The sequence below is a fragment of the Protopterus annectens genome, chromosome 13.part0 (genome assembly GCF_019279795.1).
Source record: "Protopterus annectens isolate FY-2018-M chromosome 13.part0, PAN1.0, whole genome shotgun sequence".
Classification (NCBI taxonomy): Eukaryota; Metazoa; Chordata; order Ceratodontiformes; family Protopteridae; genus Protopterus; species Protopterus annectens.
The window spans coordinates 192,741,758-192,761,135 of record NC_056747.1 but is presented as its reverse complement, the minus strand read 5'-3'; the positions used below and the strand labels follow the sequence as shown (position 1 = coordinate 192,761,135).

General features: G+C 45.4%; 1 protein-coding gene across 1 annotated transcript in view; it reads left to right on the top strand.

Annotated features, from left to right (window-relative positions):
* Nucleotides 1-19,378, top strand: part of MAU2 (MAU2 sister chromatid cohesion factor) — a 2,634,229-nt gene that overhangs the window by 1,260,251 nt on the left and 1,354,600 nt on the right. The window contains exons 8-9 of the mRNA XM_044090765.1: nt 681-827; nt 1,276-1,366. Of these exons, the coding sequence (XP_043946700.1) occupies nt 681-827; nt 1,276-1,366 (238 nt within the window). The remainder of the gene's footprint in view (nt 1-680; nt 828-1,275; nt 1,367-19,378) is intronic.

The following is a 19,378-nucleotide window of genomic DNA, read 5'->3' as shown; positions in this document are numbered from 1 at the left end:
AACTGTGTGCTAGCAGACTCCCTAAGTTGCTTCTTGGAGGACTCCCACAAATGGGCTTTGTTCTGAGAGGTTTTCCAGACTACAGCCCTTCAGTGAAGCACTCCTCAGACCTCTGCGTCACCACCAACCAACAGCTCCCTCAATACTACACCAGGAACCCTTGTTCCATGGCTTGGAGAACAGATGCCTTTTCTTTCTAGTGGACAGGGAAGTTCCTCTCTGCTTTTCCTCCTGTGCCACCTCTTCCAAAAATTATTCTGGAGGCACAAGGTTGTGTTCAAAGTGCTTTTAGTTGTTACCTCCAAATTTAAGATAAGTGCATTCACTGGCCGTAGTCTTTTCAGAACTATACCCCACGTCCGTGTGTGCTACTTGAACTTGAGGTGACAAACTATTTTTGCCGTAATTCAGCAACTTCACATCCCCACACATTAAGTGCCATACCAAGCTTGGATTGGCTATACCGTCTTGCTGCTGCATACTTTGTAATGGGGAGGAAGATACATTCCCAGTAAGCTTAACATATGTGCATTAATTTAGAAATGCTGGCAGCCATAAGCAAATGACTAGTGTTCCAAAGATGCCTGCTAAGATTTAAGTCGTTTGAGTTTGTATTTAGACTTGGTTGTGAGCTGCCTTATGTCAGAGAGGAGTATCTCATTTATTTATTTTAATTATAGGTGAAAAGTGTAAAGCCCTGTTTGAAGCAGCTACAGCAGTGCATACAGTCCATATCAACGATTCAAGATGATGAAATTTTGCCCAGCAATCCTGCGGATCTTTTTCATTGGCTGCCCAAGGAACACATGTGTGTGCTTGTGTACCTGGTGAGTATTGGAAGGCAGAGTAGTGTTTGAAACTGTTTTGTTTAATACTAATTGGAACCCTACCACCCTCAACCCTTCCCCCATTTCCTTTCTACTGATAGGCCAAGTGCCACTTTTTTTATAGGACTTGAAAATGGATACTAGTGCATGCTAACTGTTTATGATTTTCTGCTGCCTATGTCAGTCCCTTCCTCCTTTGGTATGTATTAGTCACTATTGTCTAAATATAAGCTGCTGTTGGGAGCATACAAACTAAACACTCTTGCTAACTTAATAGTAAAGTGCTGAATGGCATCTGCACCGATGAACTGTGGATCCCAGAGTGATACCGGAATGTACATTTCCAGTAGAAGTTTCTGAATATTATATGGTTTTGGAATGCAAGCTGTTCCCTATGAGCGTGTAGGGAAACTGCTGAGGGTTTTAATTGTTTTTTGGTAATTTACAGGTAACAGTAATGCATTCCATGCAGATTGGACATCTTGAGAAAACACAGAAGTACACAGATAAAGCACTCATGCAGCTAGAAAAACTTAAAAGTAAGTTTTCATTTTTTTTCTGTTTCAAGTTGATGCTGTGTAGCCTTTATGTACAAGACCACATGAGAATCTATGCATGCATCAGTGAAATGTTTATGCAGTCGGAGTTCATCTGGTCTAGTTAAAGAAAATAGGCTAAAAGTAGTAATGCTAATAAGAGAACAGGATTGAAAATGCTTTCTAATTTTCTTGGAGGTTAGCTAAGTGTAGCATATGGGATCTTGACTTGGTGGACAAGGAGTCCAATTGAACAATACTGAGGGTCTTTTTAAAGGGATACCTTCGTCTCCTTAGATACTTGTCTTAAAATCCATGCTCTGACTTTGAATACCCTCTAAAATGACTTGCTGTTGGAATTTCCTTTGCAGAGATCCTGATCTGTGAAGAGAGTTATTAATGTTCATATTGATCATTTTTGCAGTAGATTTCCTGACTTAGAATCAACTGTAAGTTGGCATTTGCCATTCTTCCAGAGGTCTTAAGATATCAGACACTACTGCATCACACACAGAGGTACACAGTCTGCTTCATATGTGCATTTTGGTGAGAGCTTGTGGTCGCTCTGCATTTAGGGAAAATGTACCTGTTTGCTTTGAGATTTCCACAGAAATTTGTGTTTACCCACAGCATGCCCTGTGGTAATGTTAAAAGCCTGTTTGGTCGATGTGTAATCCTGTACAAAGATTCACATTCTTAATTCTTGTTTTGCTTTGATTCTCATTTGATTGCCAGTTTTTGAAGTTTTACTAGAAAAACCCAAAGAAGCAAAGTAACTGTAGAACACTGCAGTTACTGTAGTCTATTATGCAAGATTCTGAGTAGTTGATAGTGTCTCTAAGGGTAGCTGATGCAGCTCAGGCGATGCACAAACAAAAATACTTAAAAAAAAAAAAAAAAAAAAAAAAAAAAAAAAAAAAAAACAGTATTTAGGAAGAGACAAAACACTAGTGAGCGGAAAAACACTTGCATCTGATTGGCCCAAGAAAAGTACAAGGAAATTCCCCTGCCTCTGTTTGTGCTTTGTTGACTGGGTTAGTCCCACTAGGTCTGTAGTCTCCCCTCAGGGGAGTCGCAAGGTGGTATATATATTTGCTTTGAGAAATTTGACCAAGATATCAGGAAGTTCCTCTACTCATTTTGATGTGTGCAGTGGGTTCTTTTATATCCATTTGAGCTGCCAACCATTCAGGCATGTGGGACCTCATTTTAGTATCTTACTTGAAGGAAAGCACCCTCAGATGTGCAGCACTTTCTTTTGTTGCACTGCAATGTTGGTAATACTTTTGCAGAATCTTCAAACTGTTGCAGATTGCAGTCAGAGAAATTATGGGTTAAGTTCTTAAATTATTGATCTAGAGTTTACAGATAGCCCAGAAGATGGGGAAGCATCATCCTCCTCTCCCATTTTCTGCATGGGGTCAGGGTGTCATGTCACCTCTCTCCATCTCTGTATTCGATGCCACATGCCCGCTTTCATCACCATTCAAGTCTGACTGTTGCAGGTGGTCTCTCTCAATATCCATCTATTTTGCCAGATGAGCTAATTTCCTCTTGGCCTATTCCTGTCTGTCCCAAATCACCTTCACCAGATTATCTTCTGCTTTTCTTCATAGGTGCCTGAGCCAGTGTACTCTTTTCTGTTTGACCTTTTTCTGCAATTGGAGCTGCTTTAGTTTCTGTACTTGGGTCCTCATTTCTTCTGTCCCACAGGGTACATCGTACCACCCATCTCCGGTATTGCATCTCCATCACCTCTTACATGAACTGCTTTACCTTTACTGGCCAGGTTTCAGTACCAAACAATAGTACTGGTTGCATCACTGTTTTGAACACCTTACTTTTCATCTTTGACATTCTGTCATGCACTACACCTGACACTGTGCTGGTTGGCTACAGCCCCTTTGATTCTAGCTTTGACCTCTTCATTCAGACTTCCCTTTTCCTCATTCACCTCTCTCAGATGCTTGAAGTTGTTAACCTGTTCCATTGTTTTCCCCTTCTAGCTCAATTTTTAGATGTTCGTGTTACACTGCTGCAGTCATTGCACAACTGGCATTGCATCACCAAAGACAAATGGGTTCTCAACATTGTATGTTAAGTTGTCTATCTCGCTTTCCTTCTTGCTGGTTGGGTTTGAAGCCGATCTTCGGCTCCAACTCTGCCATCTTCTAAAGCTCGAGAGCTACAAACTGGCTCGAGGCCTCCCCATATCCCATGATGCCTGGCGCTAGATACCCAAATCTTGTTTCCCGCTTCTGCTGCGAGGTTGCTCTACTGGCTCAGGTCGTATAAAACTTCTATCTTGTCTTTTTTCTGTCACAATTTAGTAAATATTTAGAGTAGAATTATCATTTAGTTATTTCCCTTATTTTGTATGAGTGTTTGTAGCTGAATCCTTGTCTTTTCTTTTCAGAAACTCGTTTTACTTAGTTTCCCCTCCCCCTTTTTCCTCTAAGGTTTTCCGTTTGTTAGAGGATAACCTTCTCTAGGTGTCCGTTTGAGTTAGAGGATAACCTTTTTTTTCTCTATTTCTTTAAAAAAAAAAAAAAAAAATCTGTTAGTATGGCTATACTTATTACAGTTGTTGGTGTGCTGTCGGTTCTGGTAACTTGTTGTGTTAGTACCTTAACCTTTGTGTGAGTGTGTTTTTCCTTTGGGCTTGCCTGTCAATATGTCCAAGGATCCTAAGCCGTCTGGATTCAAGAAGTGTGACTCATGCTGTCAGAAGATGTCTCTGACAGATGGTTACACTTGTGTTTATTGTCTGGGCGCCGTGCACCTGCAGGACTCTTGCTCCATTTGTCATGCGTTCAGTCCAAGAGTCCTGCAGGAGCGCAAAAATAAATTGATCCTTAGAGGTTTACTTAAACCTCAAGATTCACCCACTAAGGCTCAGCCTGTGAAATCTTCCAAGGCACCTAAACAGTCTGCTCCCAGTTCGGAGCCGTCGGGTGACTCTGTACCTTCCATTTCGGCTCTGGCTGGAACAGATACTTCTCCCTCCCAGTCTGCTCCGATATGCTCTTCGGAGCCTTCTGAGAGTCGAAAAAGGTCCAGGTCTCCCTCTCTGGAGTTGATACGCTCGGCTCCGAGATCGCCTCTGCTCCAATCGGAGCGTAGTCATCGCTCATCCCACTCTTCTCGGTCCTCAAGACTTTCGGACCATGACTTGGAAAGAGTGGTCAGCAGACTGCTAAAATCGCAGGCCCTGGCTAAAATGTCCAGCCCCCCTCACCAGGGGTCGGCTCCAACCACGTCTGCAGATATTCCTCCTCCGACTCACCCTTTGAGCTCTGAGCTGGAATTTGTGGGGGTTTGAGTCGTGGAACAGTCTGCTTCGATACCTGCTCCTTCGGTTCCGTCGTCGGCTCCGATCACTTCCATGGTTCCGTCCTTGGAGGGATCTGGGTGCCGGGACTCCCTTGTCGGCTCCTAGGAGGCGAGTGGCATCGGACCCTTGTCCGACCCCGCTCTTCTCCTCTGAGCCTCGGCTCAGGTGAGTTCGGCTTCCACATCGGCCTCGGAGCCTTCCACCTCAGTGCAGAGGAGGATTCTGATTTTTTCTGAACCGGATCCCTCTCTCCGTTCCAATCAGGATGCCTTCAAGGTGATGAGTGTTCTGGCCCCTGAACCAGTGCCAAGATCGACCCCCTCGGCTCCTCTCCCTATGGTGCCTGCATCAGCCACTGCCTCTCTTCTAGACCCCAAGCGTTGGGGATCCAGCGCCCCAGGACACCCCTTTGGGTGCATCTTCTTCTTCTGAGGCCTCACCTGATCATTCAGAGGAGCCACCTCATAAGAGGAAATGCAAGAGGAAGCATGTTGACTCCCCTGAGTCTGTCACATCAGATACAGACTTAGAGTATTCGGAAGGGTCCCCCGAGGTCCCCCTCTGAAGATGTCTCCTTCTCAGACATCCTTGAGATGCTTAGACAGAGGGGGAACTGGACTGCCCTAAGCCCTTCCAAGGATGAGTCTGTATTCCTGGACGCGTTTGGATCCCGACCTTCCACCTCCTGGGTGTCTCCACCTTTCGACCCACTGATGTCTGTGGTGGCTCGGAAGGTGTGGTCAGCTCCAGACACAGTGGAACCGTCCCCAAGAAGACCAGCAAAATTCAGTACTGCACCACTGGACAAGCAATTTTTGACAAAAGGTGTCCCCGTTGATGCCATGGTGGGTAGCGGCGGCCACGAAGGAGTTGGCTGAAACTTCGTCTGTTCATCCCCCTAACAAGGAGTCTAGGACGATGGACAGATATGGGAAGCGGATATTTTCTTCAGCGACTTTTACCATGAAGTCTCTGAATTACTTGTGCCACTTTACCCATCTACAGAGGGATCTCCTTAAAGAGCTTGGAGATGCTCTTCAAGATCCATCAGCTGAGGGGGCCCAGGCCAAGGTTGCCTCCCAGCTGGCGACTCTTAATTCAGTGGTCAACTCCTCCATGAGGATCATTTCTTATGCAGCCGATGGGGTGAGTAGGGCCGCAGGCACAGGCGTCGCTCTGAGGAGACACGCTTGGATGCGGCTTTGTAACTTTGCGGAACCTTTCAGAGCATCTTTCACCAGCACCCTCTTTGATGGTTCCTCTCTCTTTGGATCTCAGGTGAAGGACATGCTTACCAGGTGTGAACAGGAAGGCAAGACTCTCTCTGCTGTAGGGGTCCGTTTTTCCAGTCCTTCCAGACCATATCCCAAGAGTCAGAAGAGTGGAAAGATGTTGTTCCGGAAATCCCAGGGAGCCTTGCCTGGCACACATGGTGAGTTTCCCTCCAGGGGCAGAGGAAGGAACAATAACAGACGCTGCCCTCATGGCAGAGGGGATCCGCAAAATCAGGGCAGCAGAGAATCTTTCTCTGACAAGCCCTTCCATTATCGCTGAAGGGTTGCCCGGCTGTCCACCTCCGGAGGCAGTCTGGGGAAGATTATCGCAGTACCCAAGAGCGTGGCAAGACATAACACAAGACAAATGGGTACAGTCTGTTATATCCGGAGGTTACAAAGTTCCCTTCGTTCGCGCAACATTCTTGCCGAACAAGTCCCTTCCAGATGTTCCACCCAATCTAAGGGATCAAGCAGTTCAGGAAGTTGGAAAACTGCTAAGAAAAAGGGCCATCCAGCAAGTCCCAGCAGACCAGCAAGGATCCGGAATTTACTCAAGGTTCTTTTTGGTACCAAAAAAGACGGGACTGAAGACCCATTTTAGATCTCAGCAGACTAAACAGGTCTGTACAAAGAACCAAATTTCAGATGGTCACCCTACAGTCCATTTTATCTTTTCAGGGTCAGGACAAATTGGATGTGTTCCATAGATCTTCAGGATGCGTACTACCACATCATAATGGACAGGCTCTCCAGAAGATTCCTGCGCTTCTGGCTGGGAGCCAGCCATGATCAGTTCAGAGCTCTGCCCTTTGGTCTCACCACAGCCCCCAGGGTGTTCACCAAATGTATGGGTAGTAACCTCTCATATGAGACGGCAAGGATTCCAGGTGTTTCTGTATCTAGATGACTGGCTCCTCACTGCTACCATCAGACATCATCTTCTGCAAGCCAGAGATTATACCATACAGACGTGTTTCAGACAAGGTATCACTATAAATTTGTCACCTTGTCAGTCTATCACCTTTATAGGCGCAAACTTAAATACAAAATACAGGTCAGCCAGCCTTCCATCAGAAGTTAGTCATTCGGCAGCATGTCCAAGTCTTGTTAGGTTGCAAGAGAATTCAAGCCAGGTTCGTACTTAAAACCCTGTCTCTCATGGCAGCGGCAATCCTACTTGTCCCTCTGGCCCATTTCCACATGAGGATTCTCCAATGGCTCATTTTCACCCAATGGTCCTTTCAGCAGCTTCCCATGTCTCACATGATTATCTTTACAGAAGCATGCAAAAAGCACCTTGCGTGGTGGATGGTCTCCTCATCAGTACCCCTGGGCAGACCATTTGTACTTCCCCCCTCCAGTTGCTACGGTAACCACGGACGCCTCCCTGATCGGGTGGAGGGGGCATTAGGGCAGAACAGTCCAAGGCACTTGGCAACCTCAGGAGTACCATCTGCACATAAACGTCTTGGAGACGAGAGCTGTGCTTTTAGCATTGCAAGCTCTTCAGGACTCTATTCGTACTGGGACAGTTGCAGTTCAAACGGACAATGTCATTTGTATGGTACATCACCAAGCAGGGAGGAAGCAGGTCCTACTCCCTATGTCGAGAATCACTCAGACTCTGGCAGTGGGCGATCTCTTTCCAATGGTTTCTGACTGCAATGCATATCCCTAGGAAATCCAACGTCATAGCAGACAGGCTGAGCAGAGCTATTCTGATGCCTCACGAGTGGTCTCTGAATCAAGTAGTGGCGGACCAAATCTTCCACAAATGGGGGCAACCTTGCTGCGACCTCTTTGCCACCCCTTCAACAGCAAGTGCAGCAACTTCTTCTCTCTCCTTCCACATCCAGAGTCTTCTCTCTCCTTCCACATCCAGAGTATTCCCCCAGCGACGCTCTATCCACGATTGGCCTCCGGGACTTCTATATGCATTTCCCCCATTTCCTCTAATTCCCAAGCCGAGACCGAAAGCTACCATATTGGGTTGCAAAATGATCCTCATTGCCCCATACTGGCCTCAACAAATATGGTTTCCGTTCCTGCATCATTACCTTATCGAGCAGCCTTGGACTCTGGAACCAATTCCAGACCACCTGATCCATCAACCGGGCAGGCTGCATCACTCCCTACAATCTCTCAAGCTCACAGCTTGGTTGCTCCACTTCCAGCCCTAGCCAGGCTTCCGGATATCTCACAATCAGTGCGTGAAATCATTTTATCGCACAAATCTACGACTAGAAAAACTTAAGCTAGTAAGTGGAAACGTTTTTCTTCCTGGGCAGAGGCTAAGAATATAGATCCTTTTTCAACCCCTGTTCACCACATCTTGGAATTCCTCGTGGAGCTTTCTCATGCTGGCTCCGCTTCGGCTACAATTAGAGTGCAGTTAGCCGCAATCTCAAATTTTCACATGGGCCTTTCAGAAAGTAGTATAATGTCTCATAAGCTTTGTAAGGCCTTCTTCAAAGGAACCACTCTGCTCAGGCCCCCGGTTAGAGATCCTCCACCCCCATGGGATCTGAATTTGATTTTAGCCTCTCTAATTTTGCCCCCTTCAAACCGGCAGCTTCCTGTTCGTTGAAGCTTTTATCGTGGAAAACACTTTCTGGTAGCAATCACTTCAGCCAGATGAGTTTCCGAGCTGCAGTCTCTTTGTACACGTCCCCCCCTACCTAGTGTTCCACAAAGACAGGGTTGCTCTTAGGACTAATCCATCCTTCCTTCCCAACATCTTTTCTGAGAACAACTTGAATCAGTCCATTGACCTTGTGTTTTTTCCCAACCATTCCAACAGGGCGGAATGTAAGTTACATCAGTTAGATGTTCACAGACAATTGCGTTTTTATTTGCACAGGACTAAGGCCTTCAGAAAATCGGATCAGCTTTTCCACTCTTATGCAGAGGGCAAACAAGGTATACCAGTATCAAAAGTAACTTTATCCAGGTGGCTGACTTCTATCATTATTTTTATCTATCAGCTGAGGAATAAACAATTGCCTGTTAAACCAAAAGGGCACTCCACCAGAGCATTAGCCACTTCGGTTGCTTTACAGGCTATGTTGCCCATGGAATCTATTTCTGCAGCAGCTTTGTGGGCAAACCCTCATACTTGCATCTCGCATTATAAGTTGGACGTTATTTCCAGGAGCAGAGCTGATTTTGGTTCCACTGTTCTGAAGAGTCTGTTCCATTCAGCCACCCAGGATATTAGGTGCTAGGGACACTGTCCCAACCAGCAAGAATAAAGGTGAGATAGACAACTTAACATAGAGAAGTTAAGTACCTACCATAACGTTGCATGTTCGTTGTCTCCTCTCGCCTTCTTTCTTGCGGTTCCCCCCTCCATCCCCCTATCCTACTAGACCGAGAAAAATTTTCTCTATAATATTGCTCAGGCTGAGCCTTCTCTGGCTGTCCCACTCTACCTAGTGGTCTTTATAGTTGGGCTTATGTATGATGAGGATAGGATTCTTTCATTATTTTATCTGCTGTTAGTCTTACCAAACAAGATCTGGGTATCTAGCGCCAGGCATCATGGGATATGGGGAGGCCTCGAGCCAGTTTATAGCTCTCGAGCTTTAGAAGATGGCAGAGTCTCTCCGAATCCAACCAGCAAGAAAGAAGGCGAGAGAAGACGACTAACATGGAACGTTATGGTAGGTACATAACTTCTTTATCTCAAGGTTACAGGTTCCATTTCCACATCTTTCCAAGGCTAAAAGGAATGCCAAGTCTGCCACTAAATCAATGGGCAGAGGCTCAAAAACAAATTACAGCACTCATGGACATGAGACCTATTCAAAAGGTATCACCACAGGAACAAGGACAAGGATTTTACTCAACTCTTTTTGGTTCCCAGAAAGGATAAAGCCTGGAGACCCATTGTGGGCCTTTCTACACTCAACACTTACCTGGAGCTTCCGAAATTCAAGATGTTGACACTACAGCAGCTTCTTCCCATGCTGGGCAAGAAAGCTTGGCTCGTGACTTTGGACCTCAAAGAGGCATACCTGCATGTCCCTATCAGACAAAACTGCAGAAGATACCTCAGATTTCTTGCTGGTTCAATGCATTATCAATCGTCTGCACTGCCCTTTGGCTTACCTACTGCGCCCAGGGTCTTCACAAAGTGCCTGGCACCAGTAATTGCATTTTGCAGGCAAAAAGGAATTCAAATTTATCCATACCTGGACGACTGCCTGATTCAAGCAGAGAGCAAGGACATTCTATGAAAGCATCTGGCGTACGTAAAAACGTTGTTGCCTGAGGTACACAGTAAACGAAAAGAAATCAAAACTAGTGCCCTCACAACAGATAAAATTCCTGGGTGCCAGCTTGAACACAACGGCCCAGATGGTTTATCTCACGCCAGACAAGCAAGGACAACTTACTCAATATTTTCAATTAATGGCAACAAAGACCCATTTCCCTGCAAGAAAAATTCTGCAGACCTTGGGCTACATGGCATCTTGCATACTACTAATTCCATATGCCAGACTGCATATGAGGAAACTACAGTGGTACCTAAAGAGTGTATGGTCTCAACACTGTCAGTTTGGAAACAGTTATACCACTAATTCCTTGCCTACAACAGGAGTTTCGATGGTGGGCACAAGCTTGTCACCTCAACAAGGGGACAGCATTTCACTCCTCCACAGCCAGGCAGACACTGACAACAGATGCATTATGCCTGGGGGGAGCACACACGGCAGGAAAATGTATCCAGGGCGAGTGGCCCACAGAGCAAAGACATCTCCACATCAATCAAAAAGAGATGCTAGCTGTACAAAATGCTGTTATAGCTTTCAAGGACCTACTACATCCAGGACAATTACTATTAAAGACAGACAACACCACAGTTATGTGGTACATAAGCAAGGGGGCACACACTCCTACCCCCTCTGCAGACAAGCCATGACCTTGTGGAACACAGCTTTAAGCTACCAAGTTCATCTGCAAGCACAATTCCTGCCAGGAGAGAAAAACACACTGGCAGACGACCTAAGCAGAAACATTATGGACCCACACGAATGGGAACTGAACCCACAAATATTCAGAATGATGACACAAAAATGGTGGAGCCCGGGCATAGATCTGTTTGCTACCCCAAAGAACTGCCAATTACAGAAATTCTGCACAAGGAGCTACCATCCACAAGCCTGGAAAGTGGATGCCCTCTCATTCAGCTGGAAAAAACAAGTATACACTTCCCCCCTTTACCTCTCCTTCCAAAGGTACTCATAAAAGCCAGGCAGGAAGAGCCAAAAAAGATCCTGATTGCACCAGACTGGCCATGCCAGCACTGGTACCCAGTCTTAAAGAACTTAACACAAGAACCACCCTGGATTTTACCACAAATTCCACAGTTGCTGACTCAGCACAACAATCAGATACTTCACAGTCAGCTAAAGACCTTAAATCTAGCTGCATGGAAAATTCCTTAGTCAAGCAAGCAATGCCTCTCTCCAAAGCTGTTACGGATGTCATTCTGGAGGCCAGAAGGCCTAGCACCAAAAAAGCATACTCGGACAAATGGAAGAGATTCTGTGCTTGGAACCAAGCACACAGCCTTGACCCTCTAGTCCCAACCATTCCTCAGATACTGCAATACTTAACTGAGATGCTGGACAAAGGCCTCTCTTTTTCATCCATCAAGATCCACGCCTCGGCTATCTCCGCTCATTACAACACGGATCCACCAATTTTTTTCTAATCCTTTGCTCAAACAATACCTCAGAGGGGCTAAAAACATAAGACCACCCCGTAGAGCACCATCACCTACTTGGGACCTGAATTTTGTTTTGGAAAAATTAACGTTACCTCCTTTTGAGCCAGATAACACAGCAGAATTAAAATACATCTCTTGGAAAACTGTTTTGCTACTGGCAATAACATCAGCATGAATAGTTTCAGAATTACAGGCACTAATGGCAGTGGAACCTTTCCTCATCTTCCACCAGGACAGGGTGTCTTTAAGAAACCAAACCTACGTTTATGCCAAAGGTGGTATCAAGTGTGGCTCTAAACCAAGCTATTCACTTGCCAACTTTTTATCCAAAACCACAGAACAAAGGGGAGAGACTACTACATTCTTTGGACATTCACAGACAGTTACGCTTCTACTTGGACAACTTTCAGAAAATCTGAACAATTGTTGATAGCATACGCTGCAGGAGCACAGGGAAAAGCCGTTTCAAAGCAGACTATTTCAAAATGTATAGGACACTGTATACGTTTCTGCTATACCCACCATGGGAAACCTATACAGCATTAGATCTCACTCCACCAGGGCAACAGCCACTTCAACTGCCTACCTCAGAGGAGTACCTACCAAGGATATTTTGGAAGCAGCAACATGGTGTTCTGTGCATACCTTCACCAAACATTACCATTTGCCTTTATACTCCAAATCCAGAGCTGGCTTCAACACTGCTGTACTGCAGGGCCTTATAGCCACCCCTAATGCCTTATAGATCCAGCCTCCCTACCTCAGCTTTGGGATTCCATCCAAGTGTAATGACTGCAGCAGTTTAACACGATGAACATCATAGTACAGTTTTGTACCTGCCATAAATATAGATGGTTGAGTGTAAACACTGCTGCAGTCCAGGTTACCCTCCCTCCTTCCCCTCTTACTTTCTGGTATTTACCTAAGGCTTATACCCTTTTTTACCTATGGGGAGTATTTGCTGGTAACTAAAAATGGTTGTTAGCTTTTCTTTTGTATTTTTTACTAGCAATTTGTATTGCCTACCTATTTGGGGACACCTGATATCTGGGGCAAGAAAAACTGAAGAAAATGGCGTCTGCTGCATCTTGTATACCCCTGTCGGAGTGACGTCAGGGAGGAGGCGACAGCAACTGACGCCGGACCAAGACTTTGGAACTCTGGCCGACTGCGGGACCGCCTGACGGCAGGATAACAGGACCTCATTTTAGTATCTTACTTGAAGGAAAGCACCCTCCGATGTGCAGCACCCTCTTTTGCTGCACTGCAGTGTTGGTAATACGTTTGCAGAATCTTCAAACTGTTACAGAATGCAGTCAGAGAAATTATGGGTTAAATTCTTAAATTATTGATCTAGATTTTACAGATAGCCCAGAAGATGGGGAAGCATCATCCTCCTCTCCCATTTTCTGCATGGTGTCAGGGTGTCATGTCAGCTCTCTCCATCTCTATATTCGATGCCACACACCCGCTTTCATCACCATTCAAGCCTGACTGTTGCAGGTCTTCTCTCTCAATATCCATCTATTTTGCCAGATGAGCTAATTTCCTTTTGGCCTATTCCTGTCTGTCCCAAATCACCTTCACCAGATTATCTTCTGCTTTTCTTCATTGGTGCCTGAGCCAGTGTACTCAATTCTGCTTAACTTTTTCAGCAATTGGAGCTGCTTTAGTTTCTGTCCTTGTGTCCTCATTTCTTCTGTCCCACAGAGTACATCGTACCACCCATCTCCGGTATTACATCTCCATCACCTCTTACATGAACTGCTTTACCTTTACTGGGCAGGTTTTAGTACCAAACAATAGTACTGGTTGCATCTCTGTTTTGAACACCTTACTTTTCATCTTTGACATTCTGTCATGCACTACACCTGACACTGTGCCAGTTGGCTACAGCCCCTTTGATTCTAGCTTTGACCTCCCCATTCAGACTTTCCTTTTCCTCATTCACCTCTCTCAGATGCTTGAAGTTGTTAACCTGTTCCATTTTTTTCCCCTTCTAGCTCAATTTTGAGTTTCTTTTGAGGGGGAGAGAGTTGGCATAATGGTTAAGATCTTCATCTGCCATGTACAAGATACAAGGTTTGATCCTGACTGCCAACCAGTGCATGCATATTTGGAGTTTACACGTTTTCCTAGTATCCCTTTGGGATTCTTTTCATCACTGAATCATATTGAATTTTTGCATCTCAGTTACGGAAGAACAGAGCTGTGGGCAGCAGCAGAGACTCTAGCTAGGTGGTGCACTGCAGGGAGATGAGTTGTATAGACTCCACTTTGGGCATCTACTCTGGTGTGAAGGTATCCTCAAGATAGGAGAACACCGATCAGACTGTGTGCTGTGGCAGGGTTAGCCATTCAACAGTGTAAAAATAAGGCTGTTGGTATAGGGAAGCATGCAGTGTGATTATACTGAAGTGATTGCATCTCCAGGGTAACCTGGGTGTGTTAAGATGGCACTTGACTAAGAAATCCATAAATGCCAGAAGATGTAAAGGGATAATTACTGAGCAATCCTTTAAGTTGGTGTTTTTTTGGAGGCAAGAATAGTCCTCCATTTGTGTTGCTTGTTTGGGACCCAAGAGCAAGAACGTCTAGAAGTAAGGATTTAAGGAATGACTGAATAATAAAACCAGCTTTATCCTCTTCTTTATCCAAAGATACAGCTGGAACCTCCCTCCTGATCCTGGGCCTTTCTGCATAGCTAAGGCTAAGGACCAGCAGAATAACAAGAAGGAATAGGAAGAAAGGTAGGTTGGCTAAGTTGGACGTGATGTAAGTAGTCATTTTGGCCCTTAGGACTTCAATATTTTTTGGCACTGGGGACTCCTTCCCTTGGGCAGTATTAGGATGCAGTGGACCAGCAATGTAAGTCCGAGATTTTGTCACAGTGGTTGACTCGATGCTCATGGTGGGTTACATCCCCTCACTGCTTGCAAGATCACAGCCTGAGTAGGACTGTCTCCAGAGAGCATAACTGACAGCTGAAGTCAGTGTTAGAGTTCCTTTCAGACAAATGGATATTATTGGACATTGACCCTATTTTCCTGACAAACCACTTCTGTTTAGCAAATCCTAGAGGCTGGCTAAACTTGTAAAACATGTTTTTGCATGCATGTCCTCCATCCCACTGTAGGAGTATTGCAAAAGTTAGACAACAGATCCCAAAAATGATTCTTAAAGCCTATATTTGTCCAAAGATAGATTCATATCCATTCCATATTCAGATCCATAGATTCTGCATGGTTTTTAACTGATGGAGCCACTGTATGTTCACTTCATCAGTTATACACTCATTACTCTGTGGTCTCTGTCCTAGGTCTACCTGAACCTGAAGGAACTTGGACTGGCAGCTTCGATAATTTAACCCGTATTCTCAGGAACTCATTTTCTGACTTGCTTATTGTAATAAAAGATGCCACAAAGCCCTAACACAAGGCAGCCCAACTTAACCAAATGTAGCAGGTTCTGTGGGTAGTGCGCAAAGAGCAATAAAGACTCTCTGCATTGGATAAGCAATCTAGTTTTTATCATGTCTGATTTCTCCATTAGTGTCCTTGCCATTTCTGCATTCTTTCCAAGACATGATCTCGTGGCAAATGACTTGCTTGTGGGACAGTTTGAGGGTGATTATCCACATCTGACCACTGAGAACAGTACCGCTTCCTTGAGGTCTCATTTTTTAAAGTTGGTCTTTGATCTTGTTATACCAGCAGCATCAATCCCACAAAAATGTTTAGAAACTAGTCTTTTTGGTGGCTATCACAACTGTTAGAATTTTAGAGCTGCAGCGTGTAATGCTTTGACATATTCATTTTTTTCACAGTATGATCCCCTCATTTATGCTAAGGGTAGTTTTGAAATTTCTACTATGTTGAAGCATTTGGCTACATGCATTTTTCCTGTAGTTTCAATACAGTGGAAGTCATTATCCTTTACTGGATATTGATGCACTGTTCTGATATTAGGTTGACAGGGCAGAGGACTTCAGATGGATTTAGTAGCAATCTGCTTCATTCCAGGAAAGCAGGGCAAACCAGTTTCAAAGACGACCATCCACAGATGGCTAATAGACTGGGTTCTCATGAAAAACATGAAAAGGTCGTTGTGGAAATGTTAGAAGCTGCCTTGGTGGGTGTGCTCTTTCAGCTGCCGCCTCTGCTCTCTTTTTTGCTTAAAAGTTTTTGAGGCAACAACATGGTATTGTATCCACTCTCTTTTTTTTAAAAAATGGTATGAGGTGGACTCCATTCTAGTAGACTACCAGGATTTACGACTGCAGTTGTGCAAATGTTAATCTTGGCAGCTATTTCAGGATAAACGTATGATGTTATGTTGTCCTATCTCGCCTTCATTCTTGTTTGATGTCCTTCAAGAATGCAACTGCAGTCATAACATATGGGTTGTCCTGCCTCAGGCAGCCCTCGGTCGGCTGGATTCCAAAGTCTGGGTCCGGCATCGGCTGGTGTCGCCTCCTCTCCGACGTCAGAACGTCTGGAGTATAAAGGCATCCGCCGACGCCATCTTCTTCAGTTTTTCTTGCCGCGCGGTGCCCGAAGCAGAAGCAGTTCGCAAGTGCCGGTCGGTCAGCTCCTGTGTTTTCAGTACCGAAGTCATCTAAAAGCTAAGTACCCCGTTGGGGAACATTTTTTCTTGCCTCAGCCGATGTCAGAACAAATTGAAAAAGTTAATTGTTTGTCTTGTGGTAAACAAATACCTCATAAGGACTTCCATTCTTATTGCCTCCCTTGCCTGGGCCCAGACCATGACGTCTCGGCCTGTGATGCCTGTGCTTGCTTTAATAAGCGCACTCTCAGGCGCAGGGCAGAATTTGCCAAAGACTTTTTCAGCCAATCTTTCGCTTGTATCATGCCGTCGGAACAACCGACAACTCAATCTACCAAAAAACGAAAGGACCGGGACCGACATCCTAGGCCCGCGTCCTCCACCGATACTCCTCCTAAACCCTCCGCGAGTGCTTCGGTCCCTTCGGAAGCGGTAATTCAACCGCTCCAGGCCGACGACACAGCGTTAACACGTCCTTCGGTCTCTGAGTCTACTCCGGTGCCGGTTATCGATCTTCCTCCAGAAACCGAAGTTCTGGATCTACCCGACACCATTCCTTCCTGTGGACAAGGTTACTCCTGCACGTGGGGCAGCTAGGCCTCCTGTATCCATGTCCATCAAGGCCTTTGCACGTGCTAAGGCCGCCAGCCAGGCCAAGGCCCATCCTAAACCTACTGCCCAGGCCCCTTCTTCTGATAAACAGATCATGTCTCTTGCTGCTTATTTCTCTTATCAGGGGGTCACAGCCTCATCCAGACAGAGGTTCTCAGCCGCCTGCAGAGAAAAGGCCCAGAACTGAGCAGGCAGACAACCTCTCTTCAGATGAAGCCTCTGGGGATTCTGAGCATTCAGATACCCAAGAAGAATCCTTCCAGGCCTATGAGGACTCTGATGCTGAGGAATCAATTCCCTCTGCCTCTCCTCCAGAGGATTTCTCGTTCGGTGAAGTCCTACACTCTGAGGGAGCATTTTAATTGGCAGGGTCAGGAATTCTCTGATTCCAGGAAAAGGCTACGTACCTTCCTCAAGCTACCCCAGCACAGACCTTTAGCTATCCCTCCAGTTATGGATGTCCTGGATGATGTTTTCTCTGACTCCAGTGCTAACCCTGATTCTCTCCCTCCTGCTCCTGTCAAGCCAGACAGATATTATAAGGGTCCCTGACACCCACAAACATCTCTTTAGGGCTCATTCTGTGGATCTAGAAACTATTTCACAGGGCCCCAAGGGAGTGGCTACTTCCACAGCCAAGAATCCACTGCCAGCAGATAGGGAAGCTAGGTCCCTGGAGAGATGGGGTAAAAAAGTTTATACCTCTACCACCCTGGCCATGAGGTCGCTTAACTGCCTTTTTCATATGTTTCAGTACCAGGATTTTTTACTGAATGATTTACAGAAAAAGCTAGCCTCTCCTGAGCCTATTGATAGAAAGGCATTGCAGGATCTAGTACATAACACTCAGCAGGTTAGCAGTCATTTTCTTCAGTGTGGTTATGATGCATTGGAGGCTTCATGTAGGGCAGCTATGACTGGGGCTGTTATACGTAGACATGCTTGGTTAAAAGAACAGCCACTGCCAGACCATGTTAAAGTAAAGTTACTTGATGCACCTCTGGAAAAACAAAAGCTTTTCGGTGCTAATGCACAAGATGTGTTGAAGTCCATTGAGGAAAAAGCTAAATCAGTGCAGAAAGATTTCCTCCAGGTTCAGCCACCCAGATTCAGCAGGAATTGGCCTTCAAAGAATTGGTCCTTTCCAGACACTGACAAATTTCAGACAGGAAAAACCAGGCGTGCCCGAGGTAGAGGGCAATACCGAGGCTCCTACAGGGGCCGCCAATGGCAACCACCAAATCAAAGAAGTGGCTCAGGCAGTCCAGCTGCACCACAAGGACAACCACAATGACTTCACTTTCATACCATCTACAAAGGCTCAGAGAAGCACCTTTGGGCGGAAAATTATTCTTATTCTCAAAAAACTGGCATATCTTAACCAAGGACAACTGGATTCTGGATTTAATAGACAAAGGTTACAGATTCCACTTCCATACTTTACCAATGAGACAAGGCATGCCAAACCTGCCACTTCATCAAAGGGCAGAGGCACTCATTCAAGTTTCAAAGCTGTTAAATATAAAAGCAATAGAAAAGGTCCCTCCACAGGAACAAGGCCAGGGATTTTATTCAAGACTGTTCCTTGTTCCAAGAAAGGAAAACAAATGGAGGCCTATACTGGACTTGTCTACTCTAAATACTTATCTCATTGTGCCAAAGTTCAAAATGCTGACGTTGCAGCAACTCCTTCCCATGCTGGGCAAGGGGTCTTGGCTGGTCACTCTGGACCTCAAGGAGGCATACCTGCATGTCCCAATCAGACAAAGCTGCAGAAGATACCTCAGATTTCTTGCAGGGACAGAGCATTATCAATTCTCAGCATTGCCGTTTGGCTTATCTGCTGCGCCCAGAGTGTTCACGAAATGCCTGGTATCAGTAGTGGCACACTGCAGACTCCAGTGGATTAAAATGTACCCCTACCTGGACGACTGCCTCATACAAGCAGACAACAAACAAACCTTGAAAGCAAACTTGGTCTATGTCATTCAATTATTACAGACCTTGGGATACACAGTCAACATTCAGAAATCAAGACTTCTGCCATCCCAACAAATTATTTTCCTAGGAGCCAAACTGGACACAAAAACACAAATGGCTTATCTCACACAGAGGAAAAACAGCAGCAGTTACCAGAGTACTTCAAAGGCCTAGCAAAGCTCTCCCAGCTGACTGCAAGGAAAATCCTGCAGGCCCTGGGGTTCATGGCATCTTGCATTCTTCTGATACCTTTGGCAAGACTTCATATGAGAAAGCTGCAATGGTACTTAAAAAGCTTATAGTCCCAACACAGCCAAAGCCTAGAGGACGTAATCCCACTCATTCCATGTCTGCAAAGAGACTTTTTGTGGTGGGCTCAAGCAAGTTAGTTAAACAAAGGCATGTCTTTCAGCAAACCTCAAGCAGGTCAAATGATTACAACAGATGCCTCAGACCATGGATGGGGGGTGCACATGGAGGGCAGATGCATTCAAGGTCAATGGACACCAAGG